Genomic DNA, 18,773 nt, shown 5'->3' with positions numbered 1-18,773 from the left:
CCCCGTCCTTCCTTGCCTTCCAAGGAAAAATAAATCAGTTTTCCAGGTGAGAAACACAGGAGACAATAGAATATTGTGTTTATATGAGACAGCACTCAGCACTTTCAGGAATTCATTAAGCCTTGTAGCCAAAATTTCATGTAACACACCCAAATAAATACCTGAAATAATCACCAAATTCATTCTGTCCTAAACTTTGCTGATGTGTTATTCCCCCTCCAGATAAAAACTCATCCCTTGTGTTCCAGTCTGAGTTGGTTTAGCTCCAGCTCAGGTCTGCAGATGGAAAACATCCCTTCTGATTAAAAACCCAACTTTTAGTTTTTTAAAAAAGGTTGTTTCCCCTCTCTTCCCCTCCCCCAGCCCCCAAACCACCTCTTTTTTTAGACAAACCAAATAAATTGCGCTTCTTCCAGCTCTTCCAATTTTTTTTGAAATTCAGAACAATTCCCTGATCTCCTTCCAAGAGGGGACGAACAGGACCCAGCATTGTCCCCTCTCTCCACGGGATCCCCGTGTCACACACCCAGAGAAATCATTCAAACAGTAGCATGGCTGTGGTGTCCCAACCACAAAATAATATGTTTATTTTTTTTTTCCACCACTTCTTTTTTTCATTTGTTGTTGTCATTTTATTGATAAAAACTACACAAAAACTAACTGATCATAATAATTAATAAAAAACAAAACCAAAACCCAAACCAAAAAACAACGTTACACATTCTGCTGTGTTTTAGAAATTGTGTCAGCCAGTGAGTTGCATTAAATACTCTTTAAAATATTTTCTTTCTGATCCATTTCAAGCACTTCACTTCCATTTTGGTTCCCAAACGTCCACGAATTTTGCTTAACAAGCACCACTGGCCTGGAAATCTGAGTCGTGACTCCGTTGCAGTATTTCCCCTTTTTTTTTTAGAGCCCGAAAAGGAATTAGAGTGTCAACAATGAAGCACAATGAAGATTAAAAAAAATCAAAAGCCCCCTCCATAGTGTACAGCCTGTGTCTTAAATGTACATGCACCCGAGTTTCTTTGTTTCTGCTGCATCAATTGCCAAGGTCCTTTTGGTTCAACATAAGCTTTAATGCCCATGTCTGAAGGTTGAAATATTAATGCTCAACCACTTAAAAAACAACCCAAAAAAAACCCAAAAAAACCCAACCCCCGAAAGGAAAAAAGAAAATATAGAGCTATCTTTTGTTGGTTTAAAAAGAACAAAAATAGTCAACAGATCTTTGTAATAAACACTTAATAAGGGAACATGGCTGACCCTCCCCAGAGCCTCGCCCTCCCCACCCCATTTATTTTTACCTGTGGTTCTCCTTCCCTGGAACCGTGCAATGTAGAAAAATCAAATATACAAACAAAACTCTTAATCCATCCCTTTATGTAGCTAGAGTGAAATCTATTTGCTGTTGTTGCTGTTGCTGTTGCTGTTGTTCTTTTTAATAAGAACTCGACAATCTCTCTCTTTAATATTTACACCGAGGAATTTGTTTGAAAGTTTAAAGCAAAGAAAATCCTGAAGTTCTCCGCGCGCGTTCCTTCGCGGTGCGCGGAGGCCGCCGCCATCCCCTGCCCTCGGAGCGTTTGCCGCTGGAACGGTGGGGTTGGAGCGCCTTGCCCGGTGTCCTCCCAGACCAAAGGTCCCTCCCAGAGCTGTCCCTGAGCGAGGTGGCCCCGTTAGTTGGGTATTCTCTCGATGTAGATGGCGGGCGCGGCCGAGCGCGCGATGGTGGCGATGAAGCCGTGGTCCCGGCCCAGGTCCAGGTTGGAGGTCTCCGCTGGCTCTCTGGACACCGTCTCGTAGCCCTTGTTGACGTGGAGGGGCTTGTGGGCCTGGCAGTAGCCGATCATGGGCTGGTCGTAGCTGTAGTAAGGTAAAGTCTTCATGTGGTGAGGGACCTGCACCAAAAACAGGAGCAAAGAACAGCAGCTGTCAGCAGCGGGCTGAGCCTGGTGTTCGTGCAGCATCACCAGAAATCCCAATGTGGTCTCAATCCCCCCCGAGATCAGCCCACAGGAGACACCCCTGAGAGTTCCCAGCTCCCTGCAGCACATTCAGGTCCCTCTGGAGCAGCACTGCCAGGCTGGGAGAGCTGCGGGTGTTCAGCCTGGAGGAGGAAATGCTCCAGGAGGATCTTAGAGCCCCTTCCAGCGCCTCAAGAGGCTGATAAAAAGGAGGGAGAGGGACTTTTTATATGGGCAGTAGTTTTACACTGCCAGAGGGCACAGTTAGAGGGATGTTGGGAGGAATCCCACCCTGGGAGGGTGGGGAAGGGCTGGGCTGGAATTCCCAGAGGAGCTGTGGCTGCCCCTGGATCCCTGGAAGTGTCCAGGGCCAGGCTGCAGCCACCAGGGACAGCGGGAGGTGTCCCTGGCTGTGGCAGGGGATGGAATGGAATGATTTGAAGGTCCCTCCCACCCCAAACTGTTCCAGGATTCCATGATCTGTGTCCCCACTCCCGGATGGATCTCCTGCCTGGCAGTGCTGGAGCCAGGGCAGAGGGAGCTGCTCTCCCTCCCTCTCTCCCTTTCCCCAGTTTGTGGGCAGATGTTCAAACTGCTCAGATCTGACTCTTTTGGATGGCCCAGCTCTGAAATACAAACCAAAGGGTTTGTAAACACAGCAGCTTCCAAAATCTATCCCCCTTTTCCAGTGCCTGGAGAGGCACTGAGTGTTTCCAGAGTGCCCAGAACGGCCTGGGAATGTCAAAGGCAGAGGCAGCTGGCAGTGGGGGTGGTGCCAGCACAGCTGGAACATCTGTTTATTCTTCCAGGACAAAGCTGTTCACCCAAGGTCACGGCTCCCCGCGTTCTTTATCTTCCAACCTCCCCGAGATAAACACTATAAAGCAGCTCCACTGCTGCTCACCAGAGCTGAGCACATCCACACCTTGTACAAATGTATTTCCAAACCCTGCCAAATCCATCCTGAATCCCAACTATTCCTTATGTAAATCCTCAGAAACTGCCAGCCCCCCACCTGCTTTTTTCTTTTTTTTTTTTTTCCCCTTCCATAAATATTCTACGCTTGCAAATGTTAATCCTACGACTAAATATGATTTATGGCACAACATCAGATACAAATCTTTGCAGATAATTTTATCATCTGCAAGAGATGAGCTGATCAAGTCAAAAGAAATATGCTCTGAGGGAGAAAAACACATGTGGCAGGAGAGAGAGAGGCGAGAGTTGATTCTAACGCTGCCAGCAAACCTGAGCTCATTATAGCTGGAGATATCCTACACATAATCCAATCTTGGAACAAATGCCTTTTGATTTTCCAGGCTGAACTTTAAGTGAAGACCACAGAGCTAATTTCTCCCAAATTTTCATTGCTTGGAGTTCTTCATCCCAAAAAAAAGCATGGAAAAAGCAAAGGCATTAAAGCTAATTGGGAGATTTTTCAGGGTCAGAGTTCCTCTTGATGTGGATCCCCTGCAGAACGCTGGAGAGATCCCAAAATCCTTCCAAGAGCTGGAATTCAGCTGAAAATATGATTTGACATGGCAGCTGAGTGTCAGGGATGCAGAGGACAAGCTGCTGGGCAGAATTCGATGGGACAACTGTGCTCACTTGTGGATTCACAAGAACCTGGATCTCCCCTGGATAGAGCAATTTCTGTGCCAGTCCCTGTCAGGGCTGAGCTGGCCTCAGCTGTAAGGCAGCTCTTTATGAACCATAAAAGCCAAGGACTGTTTGTGTTCTGGAGAGCTGAGGGATGGAGGTCCTGGCTGGGCAGCAATAACACACAGCCCATTAAACACCTGAGGCCTGGCTGCACGCTCCAAATGGCACTCAGAGTGTTATAGATACATGTTATAATATTGGCTTTTCACAAATATCAAATAGGGGTTCTCAGGCCTGCCCCTCGTGCTGCTCTTCCTCACCCTCTTTTGGGGCCTGGATTTCACTAAGGGGAATTTAATAAATAATTGTGTCAAATGAATGTGAGAAGCTTTGTCCTCCAGTAAAGACTGAAGGCAGAGATGCCACCAGCCCCCTCCACCTCTGACAGCCCTTGGGAAGCCTCTAGAACCAAGAAAATAACACAAGGGCAATTCAAACCTTCTTGGTCAAAGGGAGGATGCCAGGACTGTCCCACAGAGTCCTGTCCTTCCCCTTCCCTGGAAAACAGCTTTGCATTTGCAGGATGACACAAGGAATCCGTTTTATTTACACTGAGGTGACACCTGAGCCCCCAAAAAGCTTTTCCAGGACACAGCCTCGGCTGTGGAAACTGCTGCAATTGTGGGGACAATTGTGCCAGCACTCACCCAGGAAAATGATGGAAAACACTGGGGATGCTGTTCACTCTACACAAAGCTGTTACTATTCTATTTTTACAGATTCAGAGATCAACAAAACACATTCAATATCATCTAAGTTGCAGAGAATTAATTTTAGAAGTGTTTTTGTTCCGAGTTCTGAGGTAATTTCTTTTTTTTTTCACTCCTGCTATGGAACTAATACCTGAGACACTCAGATATAACCTTGCACAAGTCATTTTATGAGCTGTAAAATGAGAAGCTTCAGTCCTGCCCCTGCTTGTCCTTGGAGTCTGGAGCTCTTTGAGGTGAGGACTGTTTGTGCAGAGACTGAAACAACCCAGCTGTGACCTAAGCTGGGCCTTTGCAGCTGCTTTGGCCTCCAAGAGCCAGAATATAAAAATCAGAACAAATTCCAGTCAAATAAATTTTTAAAAATCCAGACAAATAAATACAGCCCTGGGATCGTGTCCTCAAGCACTGGAATGGGTGGTGGAGTCCCCATGGATTTAACATGGAATTATGGAATGGTTGAAAAGGACCTTAAAGCCTGTCCAGTGCCACCCTTGCCATGGGCAGGGACACTTCCCACTGTCCCAGGTGGCTCCAGCGTGGTCTTGGGCACTTCCAGGGATGGGCAGTCACAGTTTTCTGAAAACCTTCTATTTAATTTTTCTCTTTTCATTTCCATTCTAATTTTTAAAACCAGCACTGCCCAATTCTTACCTGAAGCACTAAGCATTCGTGCAGCAGGAGAACAGAAATCAGCATGAGAACGAGCTCCAAAATCACCGACACGCCATGAACATTTTGGGTTTGGCCCACACGTGGTACCAGGTAGAACTCTCTGCCACCCTGTCCATCCTTCCCTGGCAGGGTGGCAGGGGCTGGGATGGAATTCCCAGAGCAGTTGTGGCTACCCTGGATCCCTGGAAATGCCCAAGGCCAGGCTGGGCAGGACTTGGAGCACCCTGGGACAGTGGGAGGTGTCCCTGTCATGGCAGGGGTGGCACTGGATGGGCTTTTGGGCTTCTCACCCAAACCATTCCATGATGATTCATTATTCTATCCAAAATTGCAAACAGTTAATTAAGCAAAGCCTGGAGATGTTCCCCTGAGAGAGCTGGAGGTGTTCAGCGGGTTTTGGGCTCTAGGCCTGGATTAGTTTCCCAGTATTGACTTCTGAAGCCCACACCCCACAGATCTCCACTCTAAACGTGATAAACGTTGCATCCAAGCAGCCACACACTTCAAACAGAGCTCCTGCTACCAGAACAATTTACATAAATCCCCAGCTACGGGAGGAAGACAAAAGATTTAGAGGTGGGAGTTTAAGGAATGCAAATCCTCCTTGTCAAGTCCAAGTGACACTGGAGAGGTTTCCAGCTCAGCAGCTTTGCTGCAGCAAAAGTGCTCCCCTCAAAACCAGCTGGAGCTATCCAAAATTCAGGGAAATTCTGGATTGCATTGGAAAGGTGTTACCCAAAATTCAGGGGGATTCTGACCTGCATGAAAAGCTGTTACCCAAAATCCAAGTTGATTCTGTTCTGCATTGAAATGGTGTTATTCGAAATTCAGGGAGATTCTGGTCTGCATTGAAATAGTGTTACTCAAAATTCAGGGAGAATCTGGCCTACACTGAAAAGCTGTTACATGAAATGTAGGGAGATCCTGGCCTGCATGAAAAGGTGTTTCCAAAAATTCAGGTTGATTCGGGCCTGCATGAAAAGGTGTTTCCAAAAATTCAGGGAGATTCTGTTCTGCATTGAAAAGGTGTTACCTGAAATTCAGGTTGATCCTGGCCTGCACTGAAAAGATGTTATCTGAAATTTAGGGAGAATCTGCTTGGCATGAAAAGGTGTTACGCAAAATTCAGGTTGATTCTGGCCTGCATGGAAAGGTGTTACCCAAAATTCTGTGAGATTCTGGCCTGGTGTTAAATGTGTTAAATGTGTTAAATGGTGTCACCCAAAATTCAAAATGGTGTTATCCAAAATTCAGGGAGATTTTGGCCTGCACTGAAAAGGTGTTACCCAAAATTCAGGGAGATTCTGGCCTGCATGGAAAAGGTGTTTCCCAACATGTCCTGCCTGCTTCTCCTCTGACAGCCACAACTGATGTTCAGTTCAGCCTTCAGGCATCCAAAAATGCAGGTTCCCACACTCTAATCTGGATTCTTTGTCTTTTATGTTTTTTTTAACATGGCACTGAATTCTCTCAGTTTTACTTAGGTTGCAAATGTCTGGGAGTTAATTAGCTGTGATTATTACACAAGAAAGTTCTATTAATAATAGTCAGTTTAGAATTCAGCCTGGACTTCTGTTTTTTGTAGGTGCAGCCATCAAAACCTAGATTTTTAGCCAAACATCAATAAAAAAATCCTTGTTCTAGAGCTTGGAAAGCGCAGCTGTAGGGATGTAACCTCATCATATTCCCACTGGAATCAGGGAGCTTTCAAGGATTTGGACTGGGGTCTGAGTGATGCTGAACACTCATTTCCAGAGTGCTTTTCTCTCTCTGTCACCTCTCCTGTGTTAAACACTCACACATTCTTAATTCTTCACTCTGCCTCCCAACAGGACACCTCAGACAAGCTGGAATCCAGCCCAACATGATCGCCAGGATGTGACACCTCCCTACAAAGCAATTCCAGGAGGGAATACCAAGTTCTGTGCCCAGCTGCAGCTCCTGCTTGGGTATTTCCCTCTGTGCCCAGAGCTGCAGCCTCCTCGGGATCGGGCAGACACGAACTCTCTGCCTCACTTCAGTCAGATGAAATCACCCAGCTCAGGTTGAAACAATTCCCCGGTGTTTGTTAAATCAAACTTTGGCCACCCAGGTTTTGGGAACAGGTCTATTCTGTGCTGGAAATACGACGAGTTTGTTCTTTATGCTCGTTTTGGAAGACGTGTCCCTCACCATCCATCATCCTGCAGAGCAGGAAGGTCTTTGTGGAGACTCAGCAATGGCTGTGGCTGTCTGGGTGACTCACTGCCAGAATTCCCAACAGGAAACAGGGATGTAATCTGTGGAAGGACTGGCAAGCCCAGCAATCTCTAGGGAGAAGTTTGGATGCAGTGGAGTTTGTTTTATCCCTGAAAGGAGACGGTGCAAAGGCTCACACTGTCACAGCAGCCTCAGACAAATGACTGCTCCAGAAAGAGCCTAAACCCCAGATCCTGGCAGGGAAAATTATGCATTTCTGAGTCCCAGGCTGTCTCAGCTGCCTCAGTCTGGACACCTTGGCACTGTTTGGACACTGCAGCTCAAACCCTTCAATTCTGGTGCCTCTGTTTTCAAAGAGGAGGAACACCCTGGTTTAAAAACTCATCACCTGCTCTGCCCCTCCTGCTGGAGGCTGCCTGGGGACAACCAGCCCTGCCCTACAGGGGACACATTTCCCTCTTTAAACAATAAAAACACAGCAGGAATATCCTCTGGTAGCTGAACATCGTCTGGCTTCACATTTGCTGGTAATCTCTAATCCAGGTAAACTGATTCCTGTGGAAGGGCTTGCCCAGTTAACGATTGTGTGAATTAATTACACGCAGCTTTAGGAGCTGTCCACATGCAGTGGAAATTCAGAGTTACAGAACATGGAAGCGATGTTTTCTCATTAGTGCTAATATTTAGTCTCAGAGCACCATGACTTCATTGGTGAATTAGCATCAGAGCTGTTGATAAATCAAATTCAGAGTTCATTTCCAAGCCGATCATAATTTAGAGTAAAAATAAGCAAGATGTTCTGTGGTAGCGCGGTGATTAGCGGAGCACGCAGCTTCACCTCAGAGACAGATTGATTGGGCACATTAGGCAGACAGAGCTGGGATAAACAATTCCAGCGCATTTCACGCCGCTGAAAAATCACAGGCAACAGCCCTGGAACATCCCTTTGGAGGCAGCGCAGAAAAATATCCCTATTGAGGAAAATGCCCCATCAAACATTCCCATCAAGCACATTCCGAAGGACAAACACAGGCGCTGAGCTTAGCGCTGAAATATGAGCGGCTCTGTGTGTTCTGCTTCCACTTGGAACAAACACAAAAGTGCCTGGCTGCTGCTTGGAGCAGGCCTTTTGTTCTGCTGTCTGTGTTTCCTCAGGTAATTCTCATTGATTAAAACAAAAAAAAAAATCAAAATCTCATTTATTAAAATGTTTAGGTGCTTGAGCATCAGCGTGCTTGGCTCTGAGGAGGTTTGTGAGCTCTGCTGTCACTGAGCTGGTTCCGGTGGCATCTGAGCAGCTCAGGAATTCTGCCAGCTGCAGTTTTGCAGTTTTAGGTGAGGGTCTTCAAGCTCCTCCATCAGCCCAGGATTTCTGAGAGTTGCAGATTCCACTGGGAGCTCCACCAGGGTTGGTGCCTCCGTCAGACACAAAGTGTGGAGCAGGAACCTTTGGGTAGCTGGGGTTAGAGGTGCAATTCCCACAGTCTCCTGCAATTGCAGTAAATTTCAGTAAATTTTCCCACTGCAAACAGAACATGGCTGGGCCGTGGCTGGGCATCCTCGCTCTTCTTTTCTCCCAAATCACATCCATGGTCTTTGCAGCTCATGATGCAGCAGCCTCAGGCTGGAGAAAATGTCCCACAGGGCAATGAGCCACTGTCCCAAAATCAGGAGTTCCAGCAGAAACACCACCTAACTGTTGGTTTTCCCCAGGAATGTATGGAATGGAAATCTTTTCCATATAAAAATATAAGCTGGAGATAAAAGTTGTTTTTTGGCATGTCTCACACCATGTCCTAGTGAAAAAAGTTGGTGTCAGGGGAAATTTGGAGCCTAAATTCTACAAAATTATCACTAGTCTTGTTAATTCTTGTATTCCTATGGAAATGAGATCCCAAAATTGTCATGGACTGATGGAAGAGAGGTCTTGGCATGGAAAATGTAGAGAAAAAACAGACAGGAAACAGAGGACAGAGATGCTGCAGCCCCCAGCTCCTTCTCCAGGCCCTATTAAAGGTCTATTTGTAGCTCATGAAAAGCCAACTGATAATTAGTAACTACAGGAATGAAACAAACATCATTGTGTCAGATGTGATTAGAGGCATATTAACCTAAGAAATTGCACATTTTGGTAATAAGCAATTTAGGAATCTATGGGATTAGATGATACTTCATAAAATTGGTCAATTTAATACAAACTGAATTAAAATACAGCTATTAATTCCTAATTTGAGATGAAAGTATTCACCAACTTCGAAATCATCTGCAGGCCAGCCTGGGTGAAGCAAAGAGAGAACTTTATGATTTATTGGGTCACCCTTGCCGAGTGCATTCCAGGTTTTAAAGCCCTGTAACATCACACTGACAGTTCCACTGACACTGTGAACTGAATTTGAAGCTTTCCTCGCCTTCCCTACAGATGAATTCCTAATCCTTCTCTCCAATCACACAAATGCCTTCCCCTTTAAAGCAGAACCTCTCCACGGACTCTTTAACTGAGTGTGTTTTTCTAGAGATCAGGAGAAAAATCATCCACACCCCACTGCTCCCTCCATGGGCAGATTTGATCTTTCAATCAGGAAATGAAAAGGTTTCCCTGAAGGAAACTCCCAGAAAGAAGAAAAAGCCTTCTAAGCTTTGTTATTGTTCCTTGGGCAAAATATTTCTTTTAAATGGCTTGATCTGTTTTTTATGACGTGTCTGGCTCCTGACGAAAAGCCCCACTGATGAAAAACTCAGCATGAGATGCACAGAAGCCTTTGATTTTCCGCCGTGGAGGGCTGATCCAATAAACAAACTATCCAGATATTCTAATTAGAAAGCCATTAATAATTGCTTGGAGTGCTCTTGGGATTGTTTCCTCTGGAAGTTGATAGGGATGGAAGCCTGGGGGTCAAACAAGGCTTAGGGACAGCAATGAGTCCCTCAAACACAGTCCCTTGGAGTAGTTCCTTATCCACAGGCAGAAGAATCCCTTTGGGAGCCTCTCCATATCTTTGGGTGCCCAGATGCACAGATTTTCCAAAACTGAAGTCAACTCAGCTTTTATTTAGATACTTAAAGCTTATTTTTTCCCCCAGGAATTTGTGCTCCCCACTCATGGCAGAGCAGCAGACCGAAGTGAGTTTGGACTCAACTTCTCAGGCCAGGCCAGAGGTGCCTCCAGCCCAAGGGACCACAAATAGAGCAGAGAAAGTGTCAAGAATCCCACAACAACTCCCCCTGAGCCTTTTCCTGACCTCCAACACTCCCAGCTTGCTGAATTCCTGCCATTTCAGCCCCAAAATTCCATGAGCTGGACCTTCCATGGTATTCCAGGGCCTGGAGCATCCTCACATCTGGGCCCAGAGCATCATGTGGGGCACATTCTTCAAAAAAACAAAAAAAAGAATTATGGCAATAAAGGAAAAAGTGCAGTTGCTCTTCCATGCAGTGATCCAAAAGATGGCAACCTGCTCCCTCCATGGCTCCCAACAAATAAATCCAGGATTTAACAGGAACATCTGATAATGTTGCTGCCACAGTGACAGATGAAGGCGCTGCAGAATGAGTGGAATAAGTCTCTGTCTCATATTCAAACACTGCTTTTCATTAGATCTGCCCAGAATTGATGGGCTGCAAAAGAGCTCTCCAGGAATTGATGGCTTCTCCAAAGGTTTTTAAATACTGTTTCAAGTTGTGCATTGATCCTGTACATCAAAAGAACAAAACTGCGTTTCCTAAAGCAAGGGGAACACAACTCAAATTGTACAATATTTTGTCCCAAAGATATGAGAGGGTATAAACAAGGCACAAGGATCAAACCCACACCAGTGTGAGAAGAAAGGGATAAAAGGAATGGGAATTTTTCCTTCACTGTCACCTGTTTATCCTAGACTCTAAAGGTTTTGGCTGCAATCAGGTGAATCTCAATCAATTTTGATTAAAAAAATTGCTTCGAACCACATTTGCAATTGGCACATTTGTAATTGGCACCAATTCCATTTAATATAGCAATATTAAAAATAGAAATAATATACAACCCCTGCACCCCCACCAAACTCTAAGAGGACAAAGTCCTGCTTTGGCATCATTTGAAATTCAATGCTCAACGCTGGCCTAAGAGAGCAGATAATTTTGGTTTTTTCAGTCATCTTTACAGAAAATGGGTGTCAAGGGAAGGAATGAGTGGAGAAAAGATGAGAGATGGAGGGAAAATGAGAGTGATGGAGGAAAAATGAGAGAGATGGAGGAAAAATGAGAGAGATGGGGGTGATGCTGCTCATCCCAGCACAGGAATTCCTCACCCATTTGGGGTGATGCTGCTCAGCCCAGCAGAGAATTCCTCACCCATTTGGGGTGATGCTGCTCAGCCCAGCAGAGAATTCCTCACCCATTTGGGGTGATGCTGCTCAGCCCAGCAGAGAATTCCTCACCCATTTGGGGTGATGCTGCTCAGCCCAGCAGCTCGAGGAAAAGCCACCTCCCTGCACCTCCAAGGCTCCTGGCTGCCCAACTACAAAGATACTCCTGGTAGTTACAGCTGCGTAGCTCACCCTGCCTCCCCTGTGTCAAAATGAGATGCTGCAGAGTCAAACAAGGACTCCAAGCTCCTAAAAATCCCCAAGATCCTTGGATATGGAATGCTACAAGTGTGTGTTTGCTAAAGCCTCTCTTCACCATGACAGAGCCAGTGTTCTGGCACTGCTCATCCCTGACAGGCAAAGCAGGGAGGCGACAGCAGCATCGTTACCGAGCTGGAAACACTCCTGGAATGGCAAACAGGAGGGGCAGGCCAGGGGCTCAATCATACCATCCAAAAATTAATCACAAACAGGCCTTCGTGCTTCAGTCACGTTCTGCAGCATCTTCGTTCTCGCAGAGATCAAGGGAGCAGAAAATGAATGTGAGAGCATCCAGCATTGCAGGCAAGGACATTCCCCAGTGAGAGAATTCTCTGCTAATACTCTACAGAAAACAAATGACTTTTTCATTCCTCTGGGCAAGTGTTGCAATGTGCAGGGGAATCATCGGTAAAGGCATTTCAGAATCCCTGAGGAAACTGGAACAAAGATGGTGGGGAATATCCTGGGCTTAGCAGTCTCTGCTGCTACAGATCTGAGCAAATCCATTCAGTTATTACATGAAACAATGGGAATTATTAGTGAGCAACAGTGTTTAGGGACACTTTTAAAGGAGAAAGGATGTCTGGATGACATTAAAAAAACCCCAAATCAAACAGAAGCCCCAGATAAACCAACTGGCAAAGCAGGCACTGTATGACAGAAGAGGAGAGCACTGAAACACCAAAAATTATGGTTTAATGATAAACCTTGAGACAATGCTGCCACAGAAGCTGTGGCTGCCCCTGGATCCCTGGAAGTATCTGAGGCCAGGCTGGATGGGCTTGGAGCAAGCTGGGGTAGGGGAAGGTGTCCCTGCCCATGGCAGGGTGGGACTGGGTGGGATTCAAGGCCCCATCCAACCCCAACCTGATTCTATGAAATCTCAGCGAACCGGCAGAGAAAAATATGCAGCCGAGATGGTGAAGATACAGAGAAGAAGATGCTCCGAGTTGTGTGTTCATCATGGAGAGGCAAAGCAGAAAATCTGAATTTTGCCCCATTTCCAATCCCCCCCGATAGCCACTCTGGACATTGGGAAATGGCTCAGAGCACTGAGGAGGGCAGAGGTGAATTCATTCCCTTTCTGCTGCACCACCCCTCGATGTGCAACAGCCCTACCAACCCCTGCGTCCAATGCAAGTAATGGGTTGTGTTTCTGTCTTGTTATCTTGTGAAAAGGTATTGTTATTAACTTGTGACTAAACAACAGTTTTGTAGAAAGTCTCCTCAAGGACAGGCTACATACATACATACATACATACATACATAAATACATATATATGTATGTATGCATATATACACACATACACACACATATATATATATTCATACATACATACATATATGTATGTGTATATATATCCATACATAGATAAATATAAATATAAATATAAATATAAATATAAATATAAATATAAATATAAATATAAATATAAATATAAATATAAATATAAATATAAATATAAAATTAAATAAATACAAATATAAAATAAATAAATACATATAAAATTAAAAAATATATATATGCCTGATTAATTTTCTTATTTTCCCCACTGCCTAGATTGCATAGCAAGCAAATATCCTAGGTGGAATGGACCAATAAGAAATTGCTAAACTGTGGGTTTTAGAGATCTCCAAGCTTGCATCACTGCAAGTTAATACGATTCTGTCCAGCACAGAGCATCCCCGGCACTGCGATCCCTCGGGAGGGATGTGCGAATCCAAACCGAAGCCTGGGAATACCTTCGGGAAGCGGATTTCGGTCCCATCCAGAGGAGCGAAGCGCTTTTCCCGCACGCTGAGCGCTCCTGGATGCAGCCAGGAGAGGGCTGCAGAGCACCTGGACCAGCTCGCTCCGCCAGGGCTCCGGGCTTTCGGCAAAAACCAAACAAATCTGTCTCCTTCCCAACCCGAATTCCCATTCCCACCAGGAATCTTAACGAGCAAAAGCAGCTCTGCCCCATCGGGCCGCTCCTGGGGCTCAGGCAGGGCACTAGTGATGGGTGGAATGGAAAGGGAGAGGTTCAAAAAATCCTTCAAGAAAGTAAAATCCGCCCCGGTTTGGGAATATCTGCTGCTCATGTTAATGAGAAGCTCCCCTGAACAAGCAGCCAGGCACAAACCAAAGGGGTTCCAGCTGCTCTGGAATTTTCTAAGCTGGTTCTGTCTGGGCAAGGCAATGCCAGTGTGCCCAAAGGGATCAGCCAACAGAGAACTCTGCTTTTACAGAGTGCAGCTTGTCCGTGGTGGAAGATGGGGCTGCAGCTGTTAACATCCTCTGCATGGGATAATCCCAGAATCCCGGAGGGTTTGGGTGGGAAGGGACCTCAAAGCTCATCTCTGACACGGGCAGGGACAACTTTCCTAGACGAGGCTGCTCCAGGTCTTGTCCAACCTGGCCTTGGACAATGCCAGGGATCCACGGGCAGCCACAGCTTCTCTGGGAATTTCATCCCAGCCCCTCCCCTCCCTCCACAGGGAGGAATTTCTATCCCTTTCCTGGCTCTACACCCACTGCAGCCACCTGCAGCAAACACCCAGTGCCTGATCCAGCTGCTATCCCGACTTGCTCCTTGCCTGCACGAGGGCAAAACACCAGGAGAAGAAATCTAAAGATAAATAAACCTCTCATCAACCAAAATCTGCTGTTTGCTGTGCCCAGAGGCCTCGACAAGAGCTGGAGCTGCTCTTGGTACCCGACGCTCGTGTGCTCAGCGAGCCCTTGCCCTGCAGAGCTTGTACTCCAGACAGGAGTGACAGATGAAGGGTGGGAGAAAGGAAAATAGCAAACAAGAAAAAGATCTCGCACAGATTGAGGGACAGATTTTTCCACGAGCTAAATGCATGAATACAGAGCCTTTATCCCCAAATGACTCCGTGTGTGTGTTTGGGAGGGGAGGCAGCCCAGGAGGAGCAGATCTGTGGAGCACAGGAGCTGGTGGTGAGTACACGATGTCCACACATCCACACCACTAGGGCTGACACCAAACAGACTCCCAGAAATCCTCAGCAGCAGCACAGAGGGCCTTGATGCTCCCCCAGCGTGAGAGAGATCAGAATAAATCTTACAATCAGAATAAATCTTCCCTGTGTTTAATATGTGTGTGCTTCCCTAACCCATCATTTCCTACTGGATACTTGACTGAGGCTGATGTTAATGGAATCCTTGGATGTCAGGCTCTGGGGTGGCCCCAGTGCAGTCCCTCAAGGACCACAGTGACAAAAGACCTTCTGGGGGTCACCAGAAGGGGCTTTAGAACTCTCAGAATCTCAAATTCTCGCCCCAGTGTTGCAAATCAAAGTCCATCAAATCCATGAGAAAAACTCCCCCAATTCAGAAAAGTGATTCCCACAGTGCTGCAGGTCTGGAGCGAGTTCAGCTTCACACTCTTCCTACAGCCCAGCACAATGGGATGCAGCCATTCCCATTCCATGGAAAAGGGGAACATTACCTGGAAAAAGGGAACATTCCACAGAAAAAGGGAACATTCCATGGAAAAATGGAACATTCCATGGAAAAATGGAACATTCCACGGAAAAAGGGAACATTCAATGGAAAAAGGGAACATTCAATGGAAAAAGGGAACATTCCACAGAAAAAGGGAACATTACACAGAAAAAGGGAACATTCCACGGAATAAGGGAACATTCCACAGAAAATGGGAACATTCCATGGAAAAGGGGATGTTCCACGGAAAAAGGGAACATTCCACAGAAAAAGGGAACATTACACAGAAAAAGGGAACATTCCATGGAAAAAGGGAACATTCCACAGAAAAAGGGAACATTCCATGGAAAAGGGGATGTTCCACGGAAAAAGGGAACATTCCACAGAAAAAGGGAACATTCCACAGAAAAAGGGAACATTCCACGGAAAAATGGAACATTCCATGGAAAAAGGGAACATTCAATGGAAAAAGGGGAACATTCCATGGAAAAAGGGAACATTCCATGGAAAAAGGGAACATTCCACTGAAAAAGGGAACATTCCATGGAAAAAGGTGAACATTCCATGGAAAAAGGTGAACATTCCACGGAAAAAGGGGAACATTCCATGGAAAAAGGGAACATTCCATGGAAAAAGGCGCCCTTTGGAAGCAGAACGAAGCTCCCAGCACCCCCTGACAGCCCTGATCCACTGGAGGCTCCGTGGGCAGCAACAGGAACAGTTTTATGGACTTGTAAAGGGGAAAAAAATGATCTGCTGGAAATGAGTCTCCTGCAGTAAGTGCTGGGAATAATGAGCAGCTGCAGCGCTGCCTGCGGAAGGTGAGGCTGAGGAAATGCAGCCGGAATGTGCACGGAAAGCAGGAACGGGGCAGGCTCCAGGAGCTTTATTGGGCATGATGGAAACATTCGGTTGTCAAAAGGAACATTAAAAAAAAAAAAAAAAAAAGACAGGCTGAGGTAGGGCGTGTTATTTAAGCACATATTTATCTACCAGAAAGCAAACAGCTGCAGGTTGGAGGGGAGGGTGATCAACCACGGAGCCTCCACCAGATGGTTTGGGGCTGGCAAATGAGGGCACGAGCTTTGAGGGATGTTTCTCCCCTTTTGCCTGGGTATCAATACAAAAGGAAAATAATGAAGTGCGTGTCTGTGTGTGTATTTCCTCCCAGATGTTCTGCTCGAGGGCTCTGCTGTGACTCCGTGACACAAACAGCTGGAATCTGAGTGTGCAGACTTCTTGTGCTGGAGGATTGACCCTCATAAAATCATGGAATAACCTGAGCTGGGGTCAGGAATATCAGGGAATCATGGAAAATCATGGAATAACCCACTGGGGTCACTGGTCCACCCTTGGTCCTGCACAAGCACCCCAAAATCCCACTCTGAGCATCCCTGGGAGCGCTGTCCAAACACTCCTGGAGCTCCAGCAGCCCCAGGGCTGTGCCCATTCCCTGGGGCAGTGCCCAGCACCCTCTGGGGTGAGGGACAGGATCCAGGGAAAGGCTAGAGCTGTGCCAGGGGAGGTTTAGGTGGAGATTAGGAAAAGGCTCTTCCCCCAGAGGGGTCTTGGGCACTGCCCAGGGAATGGGCACGGCCCCGAGGCTGTCAGAGCTCCAGGAGTGTTTGTGCACAAGTGGGATTTTGGGGTGTCTGTGGAAGAGCAGGAATTGGCCTGGATGATCCTTGTGGGTCCCTCCCAGCTCAGGGCATTCCATGATCCTGATCTCCAGCCTGACCCTGCCCTTGCCCAGCTCCTGTTCCCTTCCCAGAGGGCAGAGACCGGAGCTGCCCCTCCCGAGTGCTCCCCCGGTCTCCTCTCCAGCAGAACAGCCCCAGTGCCCTCAGCTGCTCCTCAAGGGCTCCTTCCCAACCCTCGTGTCCCTCCTCTGGCTGCTCTCTAACAGCCAGACGCCCTTTCCATCCTGTGCTCCCCCCATCTTCTCCTCCAGGGGTGATCCAAGCATCCCCAGCACTGCCAGGGCCACCTCTGGCTCTGTCCCCAGGTGCCACCTCTGGCTCTGTCCCCAGGTGCCACCTCTGGCCCTGTCCCCAGGTGCCACCTCTGGCCCTGTCCCCAAGTGCCACATCCACTCCTCAATCTCCCTGCCATGGGGACTCCACCATTTCCCTATTTCACCCCCTTTGACAACTTATTTATATTCAAATGCAGGATGCAGCATTGCTGAAGGAAACCGAGAATCAATCCTTGGAGCCCCCCCATCATTTCCCCAGGTAAACCAGAGGATTTTTGTGTTTGCTAATTTACATAACGAGCTTTTTGGCACTGAGAGCCTGAGCACATCACCCAGCCCAGGGAACAGCAGAATTCCTTGGCTTGGTGTAAGGAAGGGCTCTTGCATCCTGAGCAGGGAAATAAGGACATTTTTACAGAGGTTTTTTGCCCTCTGGGTTGCATTAATAGGAATTCTTGTTCCTCTTGTCACAAGAAAACTCTGGCTGTTGGTAAATCCCTTCTTAGAGCTTTGGAAGAAGAACTCTTGGAAGAATTCCCTGTTCCTAAAAAGCCTTGGTTGTCATTTAGTCCCAAGCTGCTATTGTTTGGTCTCCTCAAGGAAAATCCATTTGCCTAAATTTATCCCTGCAACAGTATTGCTTTTCCTGCTTTGTTTTGGGTAAAGGTCCCAAAATGTCCCACGTCCATATTTTCAAATCCTGCAGAATTCTTGGGAAGCTTAAACCTAATATTGGAATTATTACCTTTGTTCCTTTAAAAGGCAACTTTTCAGGAAGTTTTTAAGCAGCAATAAACTTCAGGAAGTTTTCTTCTTGGTGAGGTATCTGTTGATTTGTTCATTTTTAAACTCCCTTATCAGTAAAAAAACTGAGATTTTTTTATCACAAAACTTTCAAGATACTTTGGTTTCAGGGAAATTTGTCTCCCCTGTATAAAATCCTAAAAGTTCCAGCTTTTTCAAGCCGATTTTTTGGGGATAAAACAGCTGGAAAGTTCTTTCCAGGCCTGCTGCTGATGGAAGGTATTGGCCAAAACACTGCCTAGAAACAACTCTGGGGCTGCCTCTATTTCAGGCTTTTTCCAGAGGTTGGGTGTTTTTCCTCTTCCCTCAACTTTTAAAAAGTCACGAGGAAAACGTGGGGAACTGGGATATTCAGCTGGCTAAAGATGGAAACTGAATCATCTGCTGACTTTCAAAACTGTGAAACAGAGGTGAAAATTGGGGAAAATTAAGGGAGTTGGATCCCAGCCTCCTGGAACACTTCTGTAAATCCCAGACATTCCTGATATATTTAAGTTACCTGGGAGTTTTTGGAAGTCTGTAGTTAAAGGAGGCTGTTCAGATTATTTTATTTTTAAACTTATTAAAGTGAAGTTTAGCCCTGCTGCTGTCCAGATCTGTGTCCACTGCCAATGGAAGAGCTGGACCCCTCCAGGATTAACATCTTTAATGATTCCATCCAACCCATGGAAACTTCTGGTGGGGAGGGAACTTAGCACCACAAACTTGGGTCAGAGCTCCAGAAAA

The 18,773-nt window shown here is 46.4% G+C and overlaps 1 protein-coding gene across 2 annotated transcripts in view; it reads right to left on the bottom strand.

The window, feature by feature from the left end:
* Nucleotides 1-556: 556 nt before the first annotated feature.
* LRRTM4 (leucine rich repeat transmembrane neuronal 4) overlaps nt 557-18,773 on the bottom strand; it is a 146,051-nt gene continuing 127,834 nt past the window's right edge. For both annotated transcript variants that reach the window (XM_030290145.4, XM_012570503.5), the window contains exon 3: nt 557-1,904. Coding sequence is in view for 1 of the 2 variants with exons in the window: in XM_012570503.5 (XP_012425957.5) it covers nt 1,683-1,904 (222 nt within the window). In the remaining variant the exon portion in view is untranslated. The remainder of the gene's footprint in view (nt 1,905-18,773) is intronic.

This window comes from Taeniopygia guttata, chromosome 22 (genome assembly GCF_048771995.1).
Source record: "Taeniopygia guttata chromosome 22, bTaeGut7.mat, whole genome shotgun sequence".
NCBI classification, from domain to species: Eukaryota; Metazoa; Chordata; class Aves; order Passeriformes; family Estrildidae; genus Taeniopygia; species Taeniopygia guttata.
This window is presented reverse-complemented; position numbering and strand designations above follow the sequence as displayed.